The sequence below is a fragment of the Quercus lobata genome, chromosome 1 (genome assembly GCF_001633185.2).
Source record: "Quercus lobata isolate SW786 chromosome 1, ValleyOak3.0 Primary Assembly, whole genome shotgun sequence".
NCBI lineage: Eukaryota > Viridiplantae > Streptophyta > Magnoliopsida > Fagales > Fagaceae > Quercus > Quercus lobata.
The window spans coordinates 53,885,290-53,907,163 of NC_044904.1; the positions used below are offsets into that span (position 1 = coordinate 53,885,290).

At 35.5% G+C, this 21,874-nt stretch overlaps 2 protein-coding genes across 4 annotated transcripts; one reads left to right on the forward strand and one right to left on the reverse strand.

Moving 5' to 3' along the window:
- Positions 1-5,342: 5,342 nt before the first annotated feature.
- On the forward strand, positions 5,343-11,394 carry LOC115992492 (ATPase family AAA domain-containing protein At1g05910-like). 3 transcript variants are annotated; one of them, XM_031116706.1, is made up of 6 exons: positions 5,343-5,777; positions 6,373-7,051; positions 7,130-9,267; positions 9,435-9,577; positions 10,007-10,505; positions 10,592-11,394. In XM_031116706.1, the coding sequence occupies exons 2-6, from the start codon at positions 6,421-6,423 to the stop codon at positions 11,240-11,242; spliced, it is 4,062 nt and encodes a 1,353-aa protein (XP_030972566.1). In that variant the 5' UTR covers positions 5,343-5,777; positions 6,373-6,420; the 3' UTR covers positions 11,243-11,394. The 3 variants fall into 3 exon arrangements, with proteins under 3 accessions (XP_030972566.1, XP_030972558.1, XP_030972573.1); XM_031116698.1 differs by having other exon boundaries at positions 6,373-9,267; XM_031116713.1 differs by having other exon boundaries at positions 6,373-9,267; positions 10,575-10,884.
- A 2,764-nt stretch (positions 11,395-14,158) lies between these two features.
- Positions 14,159-15,537, reverse strand: LOC115955684 (ubiquitin carboxyl-terminal hydrolase 2-like; the record flags this gene model as incomplete). The annotated part of the gene is made up of 3 exons (XM_031073934.1): positions 14,159-15,123; positions 15,229-15,331; positions 15,473-15,537. Coding segments are annotated over 3 exons (945 nt in total), but the record flags the coding sequence as incomplete, so codon positions are not given.
- Positions 15,538-21,874: the final 6,337 nt, after the last annotated feature.

Consider the following 21,874-nt stretch of genomic DNA (forward strand, 5'->3'; position numbering starts at 1 on the left):
AGGATGCACATGGTTGGGTGGAGCAAAGTTATAAAGTCCAAGGAAGATGGGGGTTTAGGAATAGAAGCAGCTAGGGCGAAAAATATTGCGCTGCTCTCTAAACTAAATTGGAGAATGTACCATGAACAAGATGCTTAATGGACCAAGGTGTTGCTTAAAAAGTATTGTTCCATTTCGAGAGCAAGGTCGAGGGATCCAAAAAAACTCCCTTCTTCTCCAAATTGATAAGCCATAAACCTGGGGTTTTCTATCTTCAAAAAAGGTATCTGATGGGGTATTGGAAATGGTCATGGAGTGAGAGTTTGGTTGGATAGCTGGATTAATGATGAGTCTCTTCGTGGCATGATAGAGGGACCCTTAAAGCAAGAGGATGTTGAGTTGACTGTGGCTGCCTTGTGCTGTGATTATGATTGGAGATGGGAAATCCTATCCTTTGATCTACTAGATTCAATTAAGAATAAAGTTAAAGCTATCCCACTACAACTCTTTGGAAGTAGGGAAGACTTTATCATGTGGAAATATTCCAAAGATGGTGAATTCTCCACTAATTCAGCCTACCAATTAGCCAACCAACCTGATTCAGCAAAAAATTCTTTTACAGAGCAGTGGATTTGGAAATTGGATATGCTACCAAAGATAATAAGTTTTCTATGGCTTTGTGTACATGGTAGCATACCTGTGAAGAGTGTTCTGGCAACTAGGGGTATTAATTGTGATAAGGTGTGTCCTATGTGCAAGCGGCATGAGGAAACTATTATACATCTGCTGCGAGATTGTGAGGTTGCGCGTGATTTGTGGTGTAAGTTGGGAGTTCCTTATTCTCATATAAACTCCTTTAATGAAAATTTTGCTAATTGGCTTAGAATTAATAGTTTGAGTACTGTTAGACACAACACACATATACCTTGGTGCACGGTGTTTTTATATGCGGTTTGGTGTTTGTGGAAAAATAGGAATATTGTGATGTTTGAAAATGGTATACCAAATCCTAAGCTAGACAAAGCCTGCCTTGGTCAAGCTAGGGAATTTCACTTTTGTGTGAGTAAGATCAACCAAGTAACCTCCAAAATACCCTTCCCTATCAGTTGGAATAAACCATCATTTGGCTGGCACAAATTAAACACTAATGGTGCTTCCATTGGAAATCCGGGTAAGGCAGGAGGTGGAGGAGTTATTAGGGACTGCCATGGTGATTGGGTCAAGGGGTACTCAAGATCAATTGGGTATACCACTAGTGTACTAGTTGAATGGTGGGCATTGCGCGATGGTTTGATCTTGGCCATTCAATTGGGCATAAACCAGCTAGAGGTGGAACTTGATGCCAAGGTGATTGTGGAGTTGCTCAATGGTGCTAAATGTCCTAACCGGAGTTACTCTCCTTTGTTGAATGATTGCAAGTCCTTCATAGCAAGATTTGTGTAGGTCCGGGTGAGGCACGATTTTAAAGAGGCGAATCAATGTGTTGACTTTTTGGCTAAAAGGGGCTGTGTAACGACCCAAGGAAAAGCGCTAGCCACATCTGCGCTATACCTCAAAAGGACTAGTCATAATTAAGGCTCCTTGTAGTTGTTAATAAAACCCAGTTCAACCTAGTAAATACCCGATGTGGGACTTATCACACACCCATATACATCACAAAATCAATCAAATTGGGGCATCACAATCTCCCCCACTTAAATCCCTAACGTCCTCGTTAGGGCCCACTTTGTAGGGTAGTGTCTCTGAGCCCACATGGGATTACCGGGCCGACTCTAATACCATATGCAACGACCCAAGAAAAAGCGCTAGCCACATCTGCGCTATACCTCAAAAGGATTAGTCACAATTGAGGCTCCTTGTAGTTGTTAATAAAGCCCAGTTCAAACTAATAAATACCCGATGTGGGACTCATCACACACCCACACACATCACACAATCAATCAAATTGGGGCATCCTTTAATCTGAAAAATAGTAATTGATGGGGTGAGCCACACATCTAGTAAAGTGGGCCCTAACGTCCTCGTTAGGGCCCACTTTGTAGGATAGTGTCTCTGAGCCCACATGGGATTACCGGGCCGACTCTAATACCATATGCAATGACCCAAGAAAAAGCGCTAGCCACATCTGCGCTATACCTCAAAAGGACTAATCACAATTGAGGCTCCTTGTAGTTGTTAATAAAGGCTAGTTCAACCTAGTAAATACCCGATGTGGGACTCATCACACACCCACACACATCACACAATCAATCAAATTGGGGCATCCTTTAATCTGAAAAATAGTAATTGATGGGGTGAGCCACACATCTAGTAAATAATTATACAGAATACACAACGGAATAAAGTCAAGCCAGGCACGAGTATTTTGATTTTTCACCAAACTCATTCAACGATATCAAAAATAATTATTCCAAAACATACAATGAATCACTTAAAATAATTGTAATCACATCTTAAAATCATTAGAAAACACACACACACACACACACACACACATATATATATATATAAAATTGATCAAAGCACAATGTCACATATACACATCACATATTCTCACATACCATCCTGTGAGAGGATACCAACATCTAACTCCTGCTGGTGAGGGATCAACACATATTCTCACATACAATCCTGTGAGCGGATTACACATTTGTCTGATCAATTCTAAAAACATTCTTTTTTAGTCACATATCACAAAACAAAATATATACAAAATAGAATGATTTTCTTAATATTAACAATTATTCCAAATAGAAAGCAATGGTGAATATCACAATATCGAACTGAACATAAATCAAAGGGTGCTTGACTCTCTTAGGAAATGAATAAGAACTGAAGAGTTTATATAAATATTTTTACAATTCTTGAGTAAGTTTGAAAACCCAATTAGCTAAAAGAAACGTCTTAAATACCATTTGAAAAAATAAGAATATGACTTTGAAATCACTTGGTTTTAAACAAACTTAAAGAACAAGAACCTTTTTAGAAAACTTACATTGAAACTCAATTATTTTTGGAAAATAGTTTAGTTTAGAAATCATCTTTTAAATGGGATTTGGACATTCAAACGTTATTTAAAATTCGAAGTATCTCTTTAAAACATTGTCTAAACGACGAAGTTTCTCTTTCAATGATGTAAAAATAATTCTTTCAATAAACTTTAGAAAACATAAGCTTTAAAAATATAACTTTTGAAAACCTTTAACTTCTAAGAACCTATAGAATAAAACTTGTGCATATTATGCATAATTACTTACAGTACTTTAATCACTCTGAAAGTCCAGCTGAAACACCCTCCAAATAGTCTCAAAATACTCTTAGATAGGACCTAGAATCAATCATGAAAATTACTTAATATCCTCCACAAAATATATATTTTATTGACCTAAACAAATTGACTCACTAAAATTAAACGTGCTGAACTAAATGATAACACTATTGCAAAACATCTCTACCCAAGAATATGTTTCCTTGAATTATCAAAACTTAGAGCTAGCAGCCAATACTTTAGGATTTAATATATGTCCTAAATAAAAGTAAAACCCGAAACATGAATTTAGGCTCTATAACTGAAACTTTGTTCTAAAATACACATTATGGGCAAACCTAGGATTTAATATATAACCCCAATGAAGACCGTGGGCCAAAACTAATATGACCTGTTCAAGGACTTAATATCATTGGCCCTAATGTGTTAAATATCTAAGCATTATTTACTAGGTAGATTTGGGCTTTATTAACAACTATAAGGAGCCTTAATTGTGACTAGTCCTTTTGAGGTATAGCGCAGATGTGGCTAGCGCTTTTCCTTAAGTCGTTACATATGGTATCAGAGCCAGCCTGGTAATCCCATATGGGCTCAAAAACACTACCCCACAAAGTGGGCCCTAACGAGGACGTTAAGGATTTAAATAGGGGAGATTGTGATACCCCAATTTGATTGATTGTGTAATGTGTATGGGTGTGTGATGAGTCTCACATCGAGTATTTACTGGGTAGATTTGGACTTTATTAACAACTACAAGGAGCCTTAATTATGACTAGTCCTTTTAGGGTATAGCGCAGATGTGGCTAGCGCTTTTCCTTGGGTTGTTACAAGCTGTGTTATGTTGGAAAATTTTGCTATGTTTGATATTCCCCCCTTTGCTGATATGTATATTTTGTTAGACTCTGATAAAAATGGGTTGTACTATTATAGGCATGTTGTCAGTACTCTTGCCTCTGTGAGCAGTTTGTAATGTTTGTTTCTGGGTGTTAATATAATATCTATCCTATTAACCCCCAAAAAAAAAAAAAAATGTTATACCAACATTTTTTTAGAAAAGAAACGAAAGAAGTTTAACTGTGTGTCCAAAGGGTTATAAGAGCATTTGCAACAGTGTAGCTAAATAGCTATATTGCTATTTTAGCTACACCAAAACATAAAAAAGAGGCTACAGCAAAGGAGCTATATCTAAAAATTTTTAGCTTTTTGCTACAGTGCACATCTATAGATAGATGTGCACTGTAGCTCAAAGCTAAAATGAAATATAATTTTTTATTCTGTGTTCACACTTCTTCTTTTTTATTTTTTATTCTTTCCTTCATTCTCCTTTCTTCATCTCTCTCTTCTCATTGCCTCTCCATCTCTTTTTTCTTCCTCCACAGACCCACAGACCCTTCTTTCTTCCTCAGAGACCCATCGCCGATTTGCCTGAGCCCAGCCGCCACAGACCCGTCACCGTCGACCCACGTTCGACCGCCAACCTGACCCATTTCAGCCTCTTTTCTCTATTTTTGGCGTTTCGGTTTTGTGTTTCGGGCTGTGCTTATGTTTCCGCTTTATGTTTCGGCTTTGAGTTTCGGGCTTGCTTGTGTTTTGGATTTGTGTTTCGAGCTGGGTTTTTGTTTCGGACATGGGTTTCGGTGTGTGGTTTCAACATTTGGGTAGCTGGATTTGGGATTGGTGGGTTTCGGCGTTTGGCTGTGGGTTTCAGCATTTGGCTATGGCTGATTTTGTGGCTGTGGGTTTGTTTTGTGGTGTGCTGTGAGTTTGTTTTGTGGTGGCTGTGGGTTTGTTGGTGATGTTGTGTTGGTGCCTTGGTGGTGGTTGTGCTGCATTTTTTTTTTCCTGCTGTAAACTGGTGGCTGGTGGTGGTTGTTGTGGCTGTGGTTGTGACTGTGGCTGATGGTAGAAATGGTTGTGGTGGTTGCTATGGATTTTTTTGGGTAATGAAATATATTATTTTATTGTAGTGATTATATTATTTTATTATGTTAAAAGTTAAAATAAATTCACTACTACAGTATGTATGTAGGTAAAATAGATAAATTAACTTTTAGTAGAATTAAATTTTTAGCTCCGCTATGCTAGCTCTTCCCACTTCCTCACAAGTCACAATTCACGCATCCCCATGAAAGACTTCCCAGTTCTCTCCATGGACAAGCTCAATGTCTGAGCAGACAGACCCATGATATCAAAGCCTTGATAGAGAATGCGACGGGTTTAGAGTTTATCTTTTTGTGGGTAAATAGGCAGGGGAATTCGGCTGCTCACTCGCTCGCTAAGTGGGGTTCTCAATCTTTTTCCGGCTTCTTTAAGTCCAATGAATCTTCCTCAAAGTTTTTCTAGCCTAGTGCTCTCAGAGAGGCCTTAAGTTATTTTTGTTTGGTGTTTTGTCTTTTGTTTTGCTTTCTGCTTAGGGCAGCTAGTCTGTGTAGCTGTTTCTTGTTTGTTAGGTTACGTTTCAGCAACAAAAAAAGGGACCCATGATGCCGAGATAGAAGTTATGGGCGGTGGAAAATCTCAATCTGTCGAGGTTTGAGTTGTGATTTTGTTTTTGTTTTTGAATAAAGACTGGTGAAAGCTATAAAATCATATGCATGTGTGTTATTGTGAATCTTCTGATGAGACTTTGTGTGGCTTTTGTTGCTGTTGTTGTTGTTGTTCTTTTTGAGAGTTGGTAGGTTTGAAAGAAATGAGATTGCCAAAATGTTAGTTAGAACTTTTCATTTATTTTATAATCCCAACATTCTGTCTGATTAGTAAAAAAATTAAACGTATATTGATAAGTATTTATTTTATAATCCCAACATTCCCCCCTCCCCCCCAAAAAAAAAAAAAAAATTTCATAAACGTTACTTGGAACTCCTCAAACTTTTCATAAACTTTATTTATTTATTTTTATTGTTTTTGTGAGATTTGGTAATGGTAGGAGTTGATTTTTTATTTTAAGGTAAACTGGTTGGGTTTAAAAGAAATAAGAGAACGGAAATTCTATCTGATTTGCATATTGCTAAATATTTAGTTTATAATCCCAACATTCCATAACTCTTCTGATAGAAAAAAAAATTCCATAAAAATGTTACTTAGAACTTCTCACACTTTTCATAAACCTTTTAATTTCCTCACAGGATTTGTAAAGAATTTGCTTGAAGAAATCAAGAGGAGGAGGAGAGGCAATGGCGGTGCGAACGAGCAATAGGCTGCAGAGGCGGCCAAAAATGTACAGAAGGACGTATATGTACTATACAAGTAACATCAGGAAGCAAAAGAGCAGGAGCAAGAGCAAGACCAGCAGGACTACCGCATCTGAGATTCTCAAAATGCTGTGTGTCCACACTACTCCCAATAATGAGGAGGATTACACGGAGAGTTCTTCTGGAACAGAGAATGAAGAAGAAGAAGAAGATTTAATGAGACCCTCCATGACTATGAGTCACGATGATGATGAGTTATCATCTCCCAATCGTAGTAGGAAGATTAATATGGAGGAGACTAAACCAACAATACCTAAAGCAATGGCAAGAGAAGAAAAACGGTTGTGTGTAGTGTCTGATGATGATGATGAGCAGCAAGGTACTTCTACTACTTCAGTAAAGAAGAAGGCTGGTCAAGATGATGACATGGTTCATAATAATAATGGGAATGATGTTGACAATAATGACATTGACTCAGATGATGATAAAGGTGAAGTTGAAGGTGAAGATGAGGGAGAGGATGCAGTCCAAGGTGATGATGAACAAGAGGGAAGGAGGAGATATGATCTCCGAAATTGTGCAGATTTAAAAAAACTGTCTATGGAATTAGAAGGTACTTCAGTAGAGAAGGCTGATCAATATCATGACATGGATAATATTGGGAATGATGTTGACTATAATATTGACGCAGATGTAGATGATGGTCAAAATGAAGACAATGATAAAGTTGAAGGTAAAGACGATGGAGAGGAAGCAGTCCAAGGTGATGTTGAACAAGAGGGAAGGAGGAGATACAATCTCCGAAATGCAGGTATACGAACACTGTCTATGGAGTTAGAAGGTACTTCAGTAGAGAAGGCTGGTCAAGATCATGACAAGGTTAATCTTGGGAATGACGTTGTCGATAATATTGATGCCATCTCAGATGATAATCAAAATGAAGATGATGATAAAGGTGAAGGTGAAGGTGAAGATGAAGGAGAGGTTGCAGTCCGAGGTGATGATGAACAAGAGGGAAGGAGGAGATATGATCTCCAAAATCGTGCATATGTTCAAGAACTGTCTATGGAATTAGAAGTTGAGGGTGAAGATGATGAGGATGATGGTGAAGGAGAGGACGATGGTGATGATGAAGAAGAGGGAAAAGAAGAACAAGAGGGATTGAGGAGATATGATTTGCGAAATCGTGCAGATATACGAAGACTGTCTATGCAGGAAGAAGGTAAGCCATGTCCAAGACCAATAAGATCTCCTCAAAGAGTATTACACCAAGGAATGGGAATTAATTATAAGGTTGGTCGGGGTGTAAGGAACGGTAGTGGATCAAGAGTTCATAAGCGTCCAGCTGAAGATTCTTCTGATGATTCTTTTCTTGTGGATGAGCTGGACCAAGGCCCTGCAGTAATTCCCAGCGGTGGGGGAGGTGGTGGGAGCAGATCTGGACTTCCTTGGCTTCTTGGGGGACTAGAAGAGATGCATGGGACAAGTACAGTATGGGGATTGAATGATGTTGCTGCATATTTATCAGGTTGGGATCATCAGAATCAAGGTGATGCTTTTACTGCTGGCCTGAGCTCTAAGGTAGGGGCAGACATTCAATCTTTACAGGTTGATGATCTGAGTGTTAGTTTTAATGATATTGGTGGGCTTTCTAATTATATTGATGCTTTGAAGGAAATGGTTTTCTTTCCCTTATTATATCCAGATTTCTTTGCAAGTTATCACATCACCCCACCAAGAGGAGTATTGTTATGTGGTCCTCCTGGCACTGGGAAAACATTAATTGCAAGAGCATTAGCCTGTGCTGCCTCAAAGGCCGGCCAGAAAGTGAGTTTTTACATGCGTAAGGGAGCTGATGTTCTAAGCAAATGGGTTGGTGAGGCCGAAAGACAATTGAAACTACTTTTTGAGGAAGCACAAAGGAATCAGCCCTCCATCATTTTTTTTGATGAAATAGATGGACTTGCTCCTGTGAGGTCTATCAAACAAGAACAAATTCATAATTCTATTGTGTCTACGTTGCTTGCTTTAATGGATGGTCTTGATTCTCGTGGACAAGTTGTTTTAATTGGAGCAACCAACAGGATTGATGCCATTGATGGAGCCTTGCGACGCCCTGGTCGATTTGATCGTGAATTTAACTTTCCTTTGCCTGGTTATGAGGCACGTGCTGAAATATTGGACATTCACACTCGAAAATGGAAACATCCTCTTTCCGAGGAACTAAAATTGGAACTTGCAGCTTGTTGTGTAAGCTACTGTGGAGCTGATTTAAAAGCTCTGTGCACTGAAGCTGCCATCTGTGCTTTTCGTGAAAAATATCCTCAGGTTTACACTAGTGATGACAAATTTGTGATTGATGTTGATTCAGTAGAGGTTGAGAAGTATCACTTTATTGAGGCCATGTCAACAATTACCCCAGCTGCTCACCGTGGTGCTGTTGTGCACTCTAGGCCACTATCTTCAGTAGTTGTGCCATGTCTACAAAGACATCTTCAGAAAGTCATGAATACTATATCAGATATATTTCTTCCAATTGCAATGTCATCAGAGTTGACCAAGCTTTCTATGCCCTCCTATAGTTTTGCTGCTGTCTATAGGCCCCGACTTCTGATTTATGGTGGTGAAGGTACTGGGCTGGATAATATTGGGCCAGCAATTTTACATGAAATGGAGAAATTTCCTGTTCATTCCCTAGGACTTCCGTCTCTTCTTTCAGATCCTAGTGCAAAGACACCAGAGGAGGCACTAGTACATATATTTGGTGAAGCAAGGAGAACTACTCCATCAATACTCTATTTGCCTCAGTTCAACCTTTGGTGGGATAATGTGAGTGATGATTTTTGCATAACTGATGTGGATTTCGTGCTAAATATACCATTTTTGCATGCTTAATTCATATTTATTTTTTTAATGTGCTTCAAAAATCCTTGATCTACTACTCTGTGTTGCTTCTCTGCTGTCTAATTTTGATGGGCTTGACATTGCACTCGCAGGCACACGAGCAGCTCAGGGCTGTCCTGCAGACTTTGCTGGAAGAACTGCCTTCTGACTTACCTATATTGTTACTTGGAACATCCTCAGTTCCACTTGCTAAAATTGAAGATGTGCCTTCTTCAGTATTTTCTCACCGTTCAGTGTATGCATTCCTCTCTCTCTCTCTCTCTCTTTGTTTTTGGAAAGCTATTTTCAAATAGTAATCTGGTACTAATTTAAATGTTGGTAATTTTCATGTTAAAAAATCATGTATTTCAATTCTTTCAATAGTCTTATATTGGAGATTCTGACTCTGAAAACTTTAATTCTTCTCTTTTGATGCATATTTTTCAAATGCTTACTAGATGTGCACTATGGTTTTTACTCAACTTAGCGTTTTTGGCTAATGTTAATAGTTTCTAAACCCAATACATTGAACCTAAAATTTGTGAAGTACGTCTTCTTATGAAACTTTATTTTCTTGAGAACTTTTATTCATAAGTCAATTATATCATATCAGAAGTTCTTTTCCTGCCTATAGTTAATTTCGTACTCTAATGTTTGTTATTGTTGTTTTCTTGTTTGGGGTCAGCTACCAAGTCAGCGAACCAGCCACCGAAGACAAATCATTGTTTTTTGACCACTTAATTAAAGCTGCTTTGTCAGAGGGCATGACAAAAAAATCGCCCAAGTCAGCCTCCCAGCTCCCTGAACTTCCCAAGGCACCAAAATTGCCAAGTGGTCCAAAGGTATCTGAGTTAAAAGCCAAGATAGAAGCTGAGCAGCATGCCCTTCGCCAATTGCGGATGTGCCTTAGAGATGTTTGCAACCGGATTTTATATGATAAACGGTTTAGTGCCTTCCATTATCCAGTCTTGGATGAGGATGAGGATGCTCCAAACAACCGTTCAATCATCCAGAACCCTATGGACATGTCTACTCTACTTCAGCGTGTGGATTCTAAGCAGTATAGTACGTGTTCAACATTCTTGCAAGAAATAGATCTCATTGTATCCAATGCCAAGGCTTACAACGGAAATGATTATAACGGCGCTAGGATTGTTAGTAGAGCTTACGAACTTCAAGATGCAGTAAGTTTATATGTTCATTCCTTTTTGAGTTCTGGGTGCTCGCTTATATGTCATAAACTTATTCCCTAGTTTTATTTCTACCTCAGGTGCATGGGATGCTTTCACAAATGGACCCTGCATTGGTTGCATACTGTGACAAGATTGCTGCCCAAGGTGGTCCTGTGCATTTGCCAGATGATATGGCAGGTTATACTTTTACTTTCCCATCATCTAACCCTGTTGTGCAGCTGGGAAGTACTGTTAGCAGAGCAAGTGCACTACTTCATAATGTCCACCAACTAGAGGTTAATCTGGATCAAAGTTATGATGGGGCAATCATGAAACGACCAAAGAAGAATGCTGATATTGCTACACTAGCTACAGCTTCAACAGCAGAAGATAAGTCAAGGCATCATCAAGATTCACAACTGCAGGCAAAGTCATCTAAGGAACCTGATCAGACACATGACACAAATAATCCTGAAAGGCCAGAAACCTCTTCTGCTGATGGTAATCAGCATGAAACTTCTGCAGAAGATGTCATAATGTCTGATGGTGATAATATTTCAAACCAAGTGGAATCTGTCAAGCTGCTTTTTGTGGAGCATACAGTTAGCTACAACATTCCACAGCTTGAAAGGCTTTACACACGAATAATGAAGGGTGTTTTTGAAACCAAAGCCAAAGTAAAAGATGATCTTAAGCCTTCAATTTTGAAGTATTTGTTGAAATTTTCCGAGGATGAGGCAAATTTCTGATGCGCTTACATACAGTTTCAATTGACGTTTCCTCTATATGTATGTGAAGTTGAGATAGTTGTAGAGAGACAATACATGCATTCATTGCTAATTTTAACATTGTATGGGTGACCACTTGAGTAAAGAAGCTAATATATATTTTCATATTTACATATCTTTATATTGCCTTGATATTTCATTTATTTTACAATACTAAGGAATATTGAATAAAGTGGAAAACCAGTGGGTGCAAAATTTTCCTACTATTTTACGATACAAATCTACTTTTCCACAACTAATTTACAAAAACACCCGCATCAAATTATTTATATTACATTCTTTTTTACTTTTTTTTTTTTAGAATATTAAATATTTTTAACACATATGGAGAGAGAGAAGAAGGTTTTTAAAGAAACCTCTTTTACTTAAATAATATTTTTTCACATTTTTATTTATTTATATTATTTCACTTATCTACGGCCCTAATGATACGTTGTAAGCGGTGGAAAATAAAAATGATGTTCGTAGTCCCACGTGACTTCTCGTCTACTACGCTCCAAGCTTCTGTTCCAGTCTAAGGCGGCACTGGTATTTCTCTCTCTCTCTCTCTCTCTCTCTCTCTCTGTTACTGTTTTACAGCACTTTTCAACTTTTTTTTATTATTATTATTTTAAATTCTGTTCACTTTTCTAGCTGAATGTTTTATAACTTTATCTATATATAATATGTAATGGTGTTTTTTATTTTTATAATAATCATATATTTTAGTATATTAAAGTGTTGTTTATTATACGTTTTGTATTAATTTTTGGCAGTTAAAATTTGAGTGGTTGAATGCATATAAATTTATATTTGATAGTGGTAGTTTGCATGTTTACACGTTTTTTTTTTTTTTTTAATATTTGAATTGGTTATATAATTAGTTTATAAAATTCAATATTTTAGGTTTCAAAGTGTGAGTAATTTATGGGAAATTTATATTTTAAGAGAAAAAAATGATAAAAATACAAAAACTATGACCCAATCCTCTGTCCCAAAAGTTGAAAAAGACTAAAGGAAGTGAATTTATGCAGACTAAAGGACTTTAGTGCATATAAACACTAAAGTCAAAGAAAATATTCGTCAAACAAATGTACAAGGGGTTAGCATACATATTCTCAAATATATGGACATATGTATATTTGTATATATACTTGTGGGGGCCGGTTAATCAATAATTATTAAAACCGTGTTAACTGGGCCTGTGGCCCATCCGAAGACGTAAAACTGTCCGAGGAGGCCCATATCAGGTTATAAGGGTAACCAAATGAAAAAAAAAGTAGATATCACGTGAGGTGAGTTCAGTATTCGTCCAAGGACAAAATCCTTCTCGGCAATATGTGTCCGATGACGACCTGAACGTCATATTATTACAAACACACTTCAAAGCTACATTATCACTAAAGGTGGGACATGGGACCAAGGGTAAGAAAGAAAAGGTAAATAAATATCTTTAACAACAGCTGCCTCCGCATTAATTGTCTCTCAACCAACTCTCTGGCCGCATTAATGTGGAGGTGATGCCTGAACAGTGATGAAGCAGCCTTACAGCTGCTGGTTAGAGGTTCCAGAAGGTGTTGGATGGGACAGGAAGGGATCCCCCGAACCCAACCTACACGTGTGTGGTGAAGATGACACCAAGAGGGCAGTATATAACATGGAAGAATGCATTGAGAAAAGGGGATCGGAACTTCTAAACGAGTAGTATTTAGAAGAAAACCTTATGAAATAAAGAACTGAACTTGTTTCAAGGAGAAATTGATCGTTATATTGGTGTTAATCCATCTATAAACGTTAAGTTTAATCGTTTTTCTTTTGGAGTTAATCTAGTTCTTTGACATCCACGCTCTACAAACTTATTGTTTGGGCCTTTTACGTTCGAACCCAATACGAATTTGGGATCGTTACAAATTGAGTCCTTACAATACTTATATGTATTTGTATATAAATATATAAAATGCACTTTGCGGAATGTATCAAGCTGAAAAGATCTTAGCTCCAACTCTCAGTCTTAATGCAGTATTTCCAAAAAAACTAAAAACTGTTATTTAAACACACGTACCAAACGGACCCATAGTTTCTTTGGGAATACTCCCTGAACACTTTTCTCTGCTTCTTACTCTCAATTTCTTCCCAATCCTCTACCGTCTTTTATAAATAAATAATTTTTAAAAAAAAAAAAAAAAAATTGAGAGATGAAGATGTCACCGGCAAGTTGTCTGCAACTAGTTATACTGTTAGATTCTCCAAGAATAGATTGCATTTTGTCATTAGAATATCAGGGTAAATTCCGATGGTAATATTATTGTGTTTTGTTACAATTTGGAATTGCTGCTCAAGGACGCCATGCAAAAATACAAAAAATCACGTTTATGGGGCCTAAAAGCTCGCTTTCAAAATTTTACCAAAAAATACCAAAAATCATGTTTTGAAAACGCCAATGTGATTTTTGGCCCAAAATGATCTAACGGGCACTAAGAATATCTCCTGTTCAATTGTAATAAAGCACGACCAAATCAGCTAAACATTCAACCTCAAATTCAGGCCTCTACATTAACACCGCTCTTGTGAATTTGACATGCATGTAAAAAAAGTAGTTCTCAAGAAGTTCATTTGCTTACCAGTGACCTTATACTCTAATTTTCCAGGGTGCTTGAGATTAAAACTGGGATTGCATTACATCCAGCCAAAGGATCTCAAGTTTTGTTGATTTTGCACTAACCAAAGGAAGTCGCCAATATCTTGCACCTTTTTTTTTTTTATATAAAAAAATCCTAATCAATACAATTTTCTGTTGCTTTCCAAAATAAAAGGTGATATTCAAGACAAGGACCTATGTACTGACAAAGTTCTATAATGGATTTGTGTCGCTCATTCCCACAATCACGTCCTAAAATGTCAACAAAGTAACTCGAGAGCATATTTCATTACATGGGGAATGCAAGTAAATTTTGGAATAGGTTCACCTAAAAAGAAATTCAGGTGTCTTAAGCTAACCAGGGGAAAATATGAAAACATGTGCTTCAGATGTTTTCAAGCCAGAATAAATTCACAGAACTAATTTTATAATTAACCAGAAATACCCTTCACCTAGAACTGCTTGTTTTCTGCTTGGCCTTCTCAATAAGAGGCTTCAACTGTTTCTTTTCAGCAAGAATCTTGAGGAAGTTGAACAAAAAGGGTATGTAATTGTGTTTCCTGCGGATATTTTCTGTTCTCCATTTCTTGAACTTTTCCTCTTCCATTAAGATCTTCTCAGTAGCAGCTTCTATCCCGGCATTCACTTCTGAAAGAGATTTGTTCAGTGCTTCAACATTACTATTGCCGACCAGTCTATCTGGCTGTAAGGCAGCCAGTTGCTGCAAGATACGCTCCCTCCTCTTCTGGAGCTCCTTGAGTTCTGCAGTATACATTTCCTTCCTGTTCTTGATGACTGCCAAGAGATTGAATCTAATCTCACTCTGGGAATACCTTTCAATGCGCTCCTGGATAACTGGTTGCACCATCTGCAGCCAATCCATGTCATCTTGCCCACCAGAGCACTGACCAAGGCTAATGGGTCCATCCTTTAATCCATCAAGCTCATACAGAACCCCATCAACAGGTAAATAGCTTATAAAATGGTACACATCATCGTCTTTTCCAGCTGCCTTCTGCTCCTCTGGAACAAAAGGCTCAGGCCTCGCAAAACTATTATGGGCTGTGCGTATAGCTTCACTATTATTGATAGCCAAACCTTTTAGTTCCGGTGGAAAATTCTTTGTGAAATCTTTCAACTTTGACAACTCTGGGCCAACATCAATATCCAGACAATTTAAGAGGATAGACAAGATTGCTTGAGTTGCACAAGCATTATTGATTACCTAATCAGTGATCAAAATAAACTTGAGATCAGGAAAATTGGCAAACTTATTAAGCGCAAAAGTGAATCCCTGGCAAAATGACCTTACTTATCCCTGGAAACTGACCTGGCTTGCAAAAAACAAATTAGGATTTGGGTCCTTGATTACAACACGGTCATCCTTTTCCCCCGGACGCCATTTGAAAAGAAAAATCAACCCATATACAGGCCTACATTTTAAAGGGGGAAGAGAGAGAGAGAGAGAGAGAGGGGGAGGGGGGACACAAAAACTTCAAGCATAAATATTTCAGCTAACACATGTATGCCTGAAAAGGGCTTAAAAAAGGGCAATGAGATGTTAGAGAACTAACCTAAGATTGTTCAGAGAATCAAGGTCCAATGAATATAGCTCCTCTACCTGAGAAGAGACATCAAGGCATTATCATCATCAAATACAAGAAAAGATACTGCTAACGCCCCTTTATGGGTGGGTTGGTTTTTTTTTCTTTGGAGTAAAATCTATAAGAAATATTAAATAAATAAAAAACACATATTCTAAAATGAAATATGCTACTGGAATTTAATGTTTGTACTTATATCTGCATGCTTTTAGACTCCTTGCCATGTTGTAGTTAGATCTACATGCTTATGTATTCTTTGCCATGTTTATGTTTAAATATACATGTCTATGCTTTCTATGCCATGCTTTTGCTTAGATCTACATGCCTATGTTTAGATCTATGTCTCTTTGTGTGCTTAGATCTATATGTTGGTTGCTATGCTATGTGCTTCTATAACCCTTTTGTTCCTTGATGTCTCTCTTTCTTGTGTCTGGCCCTTTTTGGTGGAGTGTAGATCTAGATCCTGTGGTCTAGGCCTACATCTGCACACCTAAGCCTATATTAAAGGATTTGGATAATTTCCTTTATGCATATCCATGTTTGCTTGCTTGTTTTTATGCTTTATGCCTATACTAGTCGCGGTCCCGCGCATTGCGCGAGATAATTTTTTTAGGGTGCTATTATTTAGTTAATTTTTACAATTAGGACTAATTTAATAAAGAATAATGTATTTTATAACTATACTATAGGGAAAATCACACAAGTAATATATATAAATTTTGTTGTATCAAATGAAAACAATATAATTTTGCTCAAGAATTCAAAAGGTAAGTTAGCGAAAATATTCAATTTTTAATAAAACTTATCTATAACATTTTGTGTATCATTAAAAAGTATATAAAATTTAGAAACTATTTTTTTAGTTTTAAACAAACTTTCTCAAACCCAATTTTTTCTACCCTATACACCAAAAAATATATCTAAAAAAATTAATAAAACTCAACAAATCTATAGTTTAAAATAAAAAGAAAGAGAAAAATAAAAATCACATCATAATCAAACTCCTTCTCAATATGTAAAACATATCAAATGTGAAACATATCAAACTCCTTCTCAATATCCAATGCACAATCAAATTAAATTTTTTTAATAAGTTACGCAATAGAAATAGATGGCTAATTCTAAGCAAAAGTGCTAGTTGTAGCTTTATACATGATGATTTTAACTCTTTTACCTTAATAATATAAAAATAACATAAAAATAAATCAATAAACCAAGAGTACAATTCCAAATGGGAAAAAATTAAGGAAAATTTTTGAAAAGAAGAAGAAGAAGTATTGTGTAAATATTGTCATGATCTAATCCAATATTTGAATTTGTTTTCTTAAAAATCTTCAAAAATATACTAATGAGATATGGAAGATGAAGAGTAATATCAGATATTCGTTAACACTTAAAATAGTTACTCAAATATTTAGGAACATCCTATAAAAAAGACACAATTTGCTACTAATTTGTTAAACAAAATATTTACAAATAGTGAAAGGAAACTACACAAAGCCCATCTTCTTCAACTGCACAAACTATTCTTCATCATATTGTCCCGATTATCATTTTCCAAATAAAATAAAACTTGAAAATAACATAAAATAGGACATATTATAATATGATTTTTCTCCAAATTAGGTCAATAACAAACACCATTGAGTATAAACCTCTAGCAGGAGATCTATAACACGCTTGATTTGGATTCCTCCTATGGGGTAGTTGTCAGGTTATATCTTTTCTACCATCAAATATTAAGCAAGACTTGTGAATACCATTTTATAGATTTTTTTTTTGTTTTTTTATTTTTTATTCTTCATTGATTTTATTTTTCAGTTATAAACATCTAAATTAAAGTAAATGAACATGTAAATGCAAAATTATATGTAAAGTTAAAACTGCTCATGTAACGCCCCAAAATCATAAGCAAAAAAAAGTCTATTTAATCTGAATAATCCATAAAAATATTAAATAAAAGGAACTAGCAACCTTGAATCTGATTACAAAAGTCAGAGTTCTAATTCACCAAATACAAAACATCCACAAAATAATTCTCCAATACAAAGTTTAATGCCATAAAATAATGATAAAATCCTCAGTTCTACAAAAACAGTTTGTAACTTCTGTCTCCCAAGAATCTCTACTCCAGTATTCCACCTAATGTATCTGTAATGGGAAATAAAGGGGGGTGAGATAACTCAATAAGTGGAATTCACTAACATTGGGGTGTGGGAACAAACCTTTCAAATAAATAATTCTTTCAACAGATTCACAACTTATAACTCACCAATATTTTGTCATCAACTATTTCATGTAAAGGAAAATAATATCTTTATATTGTGAGCCATCATAATATATATATTGATACCATCACATAAACAATTCCCTAGGCTTTTCTCGTGGTCAACGTTTACGCCCCGTTGACAGGGTTGTGCTGTCCCCTTTTTGGGACTGGAACCTCCTTTCTTCCTATTTCTCAAGGATGGCTCCTTTGGAACCTAAAGGTACACTCCCTTGCTAAGGAGCTTCCTTTTGGATCCTCAATAGTATGCTCCCTTGCTAAGGAGCTATCAAATGTGCACTGTCCCCTTTTGGGACCGTCCCTTGCTAAGGACTAGCTGCAGCATGATTGTCCCTTGCTAAGGACTAAATATCATACTGAGCTTCTAATCACGACTTGCCATAGGTTTTCAAAACATATTCAATATGCTCACAAAATAATCCATTCATACTTCTCAAGATATAAAGACATATTCACACATACAAGTTTAAATAAAATTAGGTTGTCCCACAAGTTTTTCATAAAACGAATAGCCAATGTGCACATCAAACATTTGTAAAATATTCATTTATATATAGAATATCAACATATTCTTTCATATCAAATAGTTTAATAATTAATACTGTTTTGGGAAAACCCCCAAAATTAGTAAACACCACTTACCTCTTAGTTGCAAAATAAAGGAAATCAACCTCCCTTGAATCATAACAATTCAGTAGAATTAGAACCTAGCAATACCAAAAAAATAGGTTCATCAATACACAATTTCCCACTTCAAAATTTATTTTCACACTTAAATGGTTTTATCCTAGACAACATTGATTTATCCAAAATCCTCCATTTATTCACCTAACTATCCAATTTACTTTCAGCTTTGATCAGATTTTTGGACTTATAAATATTGCTGCCTAATTAGAATATTCATGAAACTTCAATCAATCTCAGAGCCAATAGAGGTATGACTATACATACTATTCATACATAATCAAATTTTCAAAGCCTGGACCATACGGCTATACAAATAAAAGTTCCTATTTTAATATTGTATTCATCATCCCAAAGACCCAAATCCTCTTGATGCCATAAAGCAAAGGACACGGCTGGACACTAAACGGGCAAGGACAATGGCAATGAAAAGAGATAAACCATTATATATGTAAACCACAAGCAACCCTTTATCCCTTCACATGGTGACAAAACAGTAGAAAAAGTCCAAGCCTATTAGACACAATTCAAAGCTCTGGACATGCAGCCATAATTGACCATTCTCATCTAATATAATACCATTATAGGAACCCTTTTTCTTTAATATATTGAAAGGTTAGACTTTATGAAGTCATGCCTTTTGTCCTATTAGCTACTAAAGCCATTTCATGCACAATTCTTCCTTGAAAACGTGGGATGATCTCCTAGTCATGATCAGGTTTTTATTTTTTTATTATTATTTTTTTGTATTCTTTTACTTATCAACATGATGACAACGTTGAATTTCAAGTCCACACCTACCACTGTGCTCTGTGCAGCACAAAGACTCATATACGCAGAAATCCTCCCTCCTAGCTATGTGATATATCAATAGTCCTTAAGCTAGATAGACACATGGTAGGTATCACATAATTAAAAGAACCAAAATAAAGAGGAGAGCTGACCTGATTCTCCTACCCAGCCGTAGAGAAGACAAGAAACAGCTTACTTGTATGTTGCGGCTGAAAACAAAAGGGACTTCTTATGTATACACACATGTAATTTAAGAGGAAAAAGGCTAGGGTTTTCAAGGCCCATATATATATACTTATGCCACATCACTTGGGCTTCATATCGCATAATATTTATATTATTTTTAATATCTTAGGCCCAAATCTATTTAATCCATTTTAATTATAGGCCTCTATTAAAAATTTACGTATAATAATTTAATTGGTATTAAATTATGGGGTGTTACAGCTCAAGATGAATATGTATAGAATTTTTTATTTTTATTTTTTATTGATTTATTATTTAGTTATAACATTATGATTAAAGTAGATGAATATGTAAAGTTAAAACCACCTAAGATGAATTTGTAAAACCAATATATTTATATATTTAATATTGTCAAAAAAATTAAAGGTAAAAAATAATAAGAAAAAGAATAATAATGTGACGGATGAGGTGGCTCAATAAGAGTGTAGCAATAACAAATGTCATGCTTCAGCTTTTATATATATATATATATATATATATATATATATAAGAGTAACTCTAAATAATATTAAACAATAACGGCATAATATAATAATTAAATAATAACAAATCTACCTTATATATGTTGGGAAAAAAATATATATTTACCTCAAATCCCAAATCTTTACTATGCCATTCTTAGAACCTACATACATCCAACTTCAATCACATTGAAGCCCCATTGCCATCACGTTATTGGTATGTTAATCATAGCTCATCACCTACCATGTCATTAGAGATAAGTGTCCACATTAGCATTTGGAAAGATATATGTAAAACACTGTAAAAAAAAAAATGTAAGACTAAAATGTAAGACTAAACTATTTTGTTTTTTCTTTTATAAGTAAAAGTAAGACTACTTGTGGAAGTGACATACTCACTGAGGGTAGTTTGATTGAACATCAAACCATCAAATATGCGAATTATTAGCTATAGCCAGGTAGTGTGTATCTTGGATTATTTCAAGCCAATTAACATACCATGCACATCATATATGGCATATCAAATCCAACTTGAAAAATTTAGAAGCATCAAGCATTACAAAAGTTACAATATACAGAACAGAAAAAGGAAAAAAGAAAAAAGAAAAAAAAGCATGATGGCCAAGACAAAAGAAATTGTAAAGAAAGAAGGAAGACAATTGAGTTTTACTTTTTATTATTATTTGGAGATGTCATATTAAAAAGTGCCCTAAAATATGAAAAAACATATGCTGAAAAATATTTTTTTTTTTGTTTAACCTATATTTCTAATTTCTTATTGAAATACAAAATTCAAAAAAGAAACAAAGAAACAAAAAACAATTGTTCAACTTATGGTAACAAATAAAATATAGAATAAAAGGGGGAAAAAAGACATAAATTACTGCTCATGTCAAACATGGTCCCAATTTGATTACTACTAACAAAATATAATAGAGGTATTATACAAATTAGAGATATTACCTTTTGGTGGAAACCATTGCTAGTGGAAATGGAGATCCTACTCAATATATAGCTCTCATCAAGTATGAAATTTACGTAATGAATGAATATGTTAATATAAAAAGAAATCTCATCTCCCTTGACGTTGGCATACTACTATTGCAATGCTCTCTTTAGCACTTGGGGCATCCTTCTCTAGGTTGGCATTGTCACCTTTGAAGCCACTAAACATTGTGCTCTCTCGCAGTTGAAGGCATCACTTGCAATGTCACCACACCAGAATGGTATTGTTTGTTTTATACTCCATATAGCAAAGAAAACGTTTTGGTATAATATTAAATAACTAAGGAAATGATTGGAGGAGACGAAATGATCACTGTCTTTTCATATACACAACGGAATCAACTGTTATAACATACAAATAAATGTTTTATAAAAGTTTTAAAAATTACAAATAAATGGAAAACCAAAATTAAAGTCTGACTAACTCTTTGAAAATGAAAAAAAAAATATTAATAGATGGATAGTGATAATAATCATTTTCTCTTTTAAGAAGAAATGATATGTTTCATAGTAGAATTTCCTTTTCTTTTTTTTCTTTTTAAATAAAATTTAGTTAATTTACGGTGGTAGTGCAAAAGACCACCTTGTATCCCATGCTATTCACATTAAAACTAAAATTTAATGTTGAAAGGAACTTTGAATATAGACAATAGAGTTTATGGTGGAGTGTAGTGCATCATATTGGCCACAAAAAAAATTAATTTTGCAATGGAAAACTAATAGAGTTTGTAAACCAAAAAGAAAAAAAAAAAATTAGTGACGTGGCCGATGACGTGGCTCAACAGAAATGTAGCAACAATAATTGCTACGCTTCAGCTTTTAGATATATATAGATTTGCCTGTCTAGATCTAGGATTTGTCATACTTTGCGCCCTCCATGGGCTTGTGCTTGTCAGT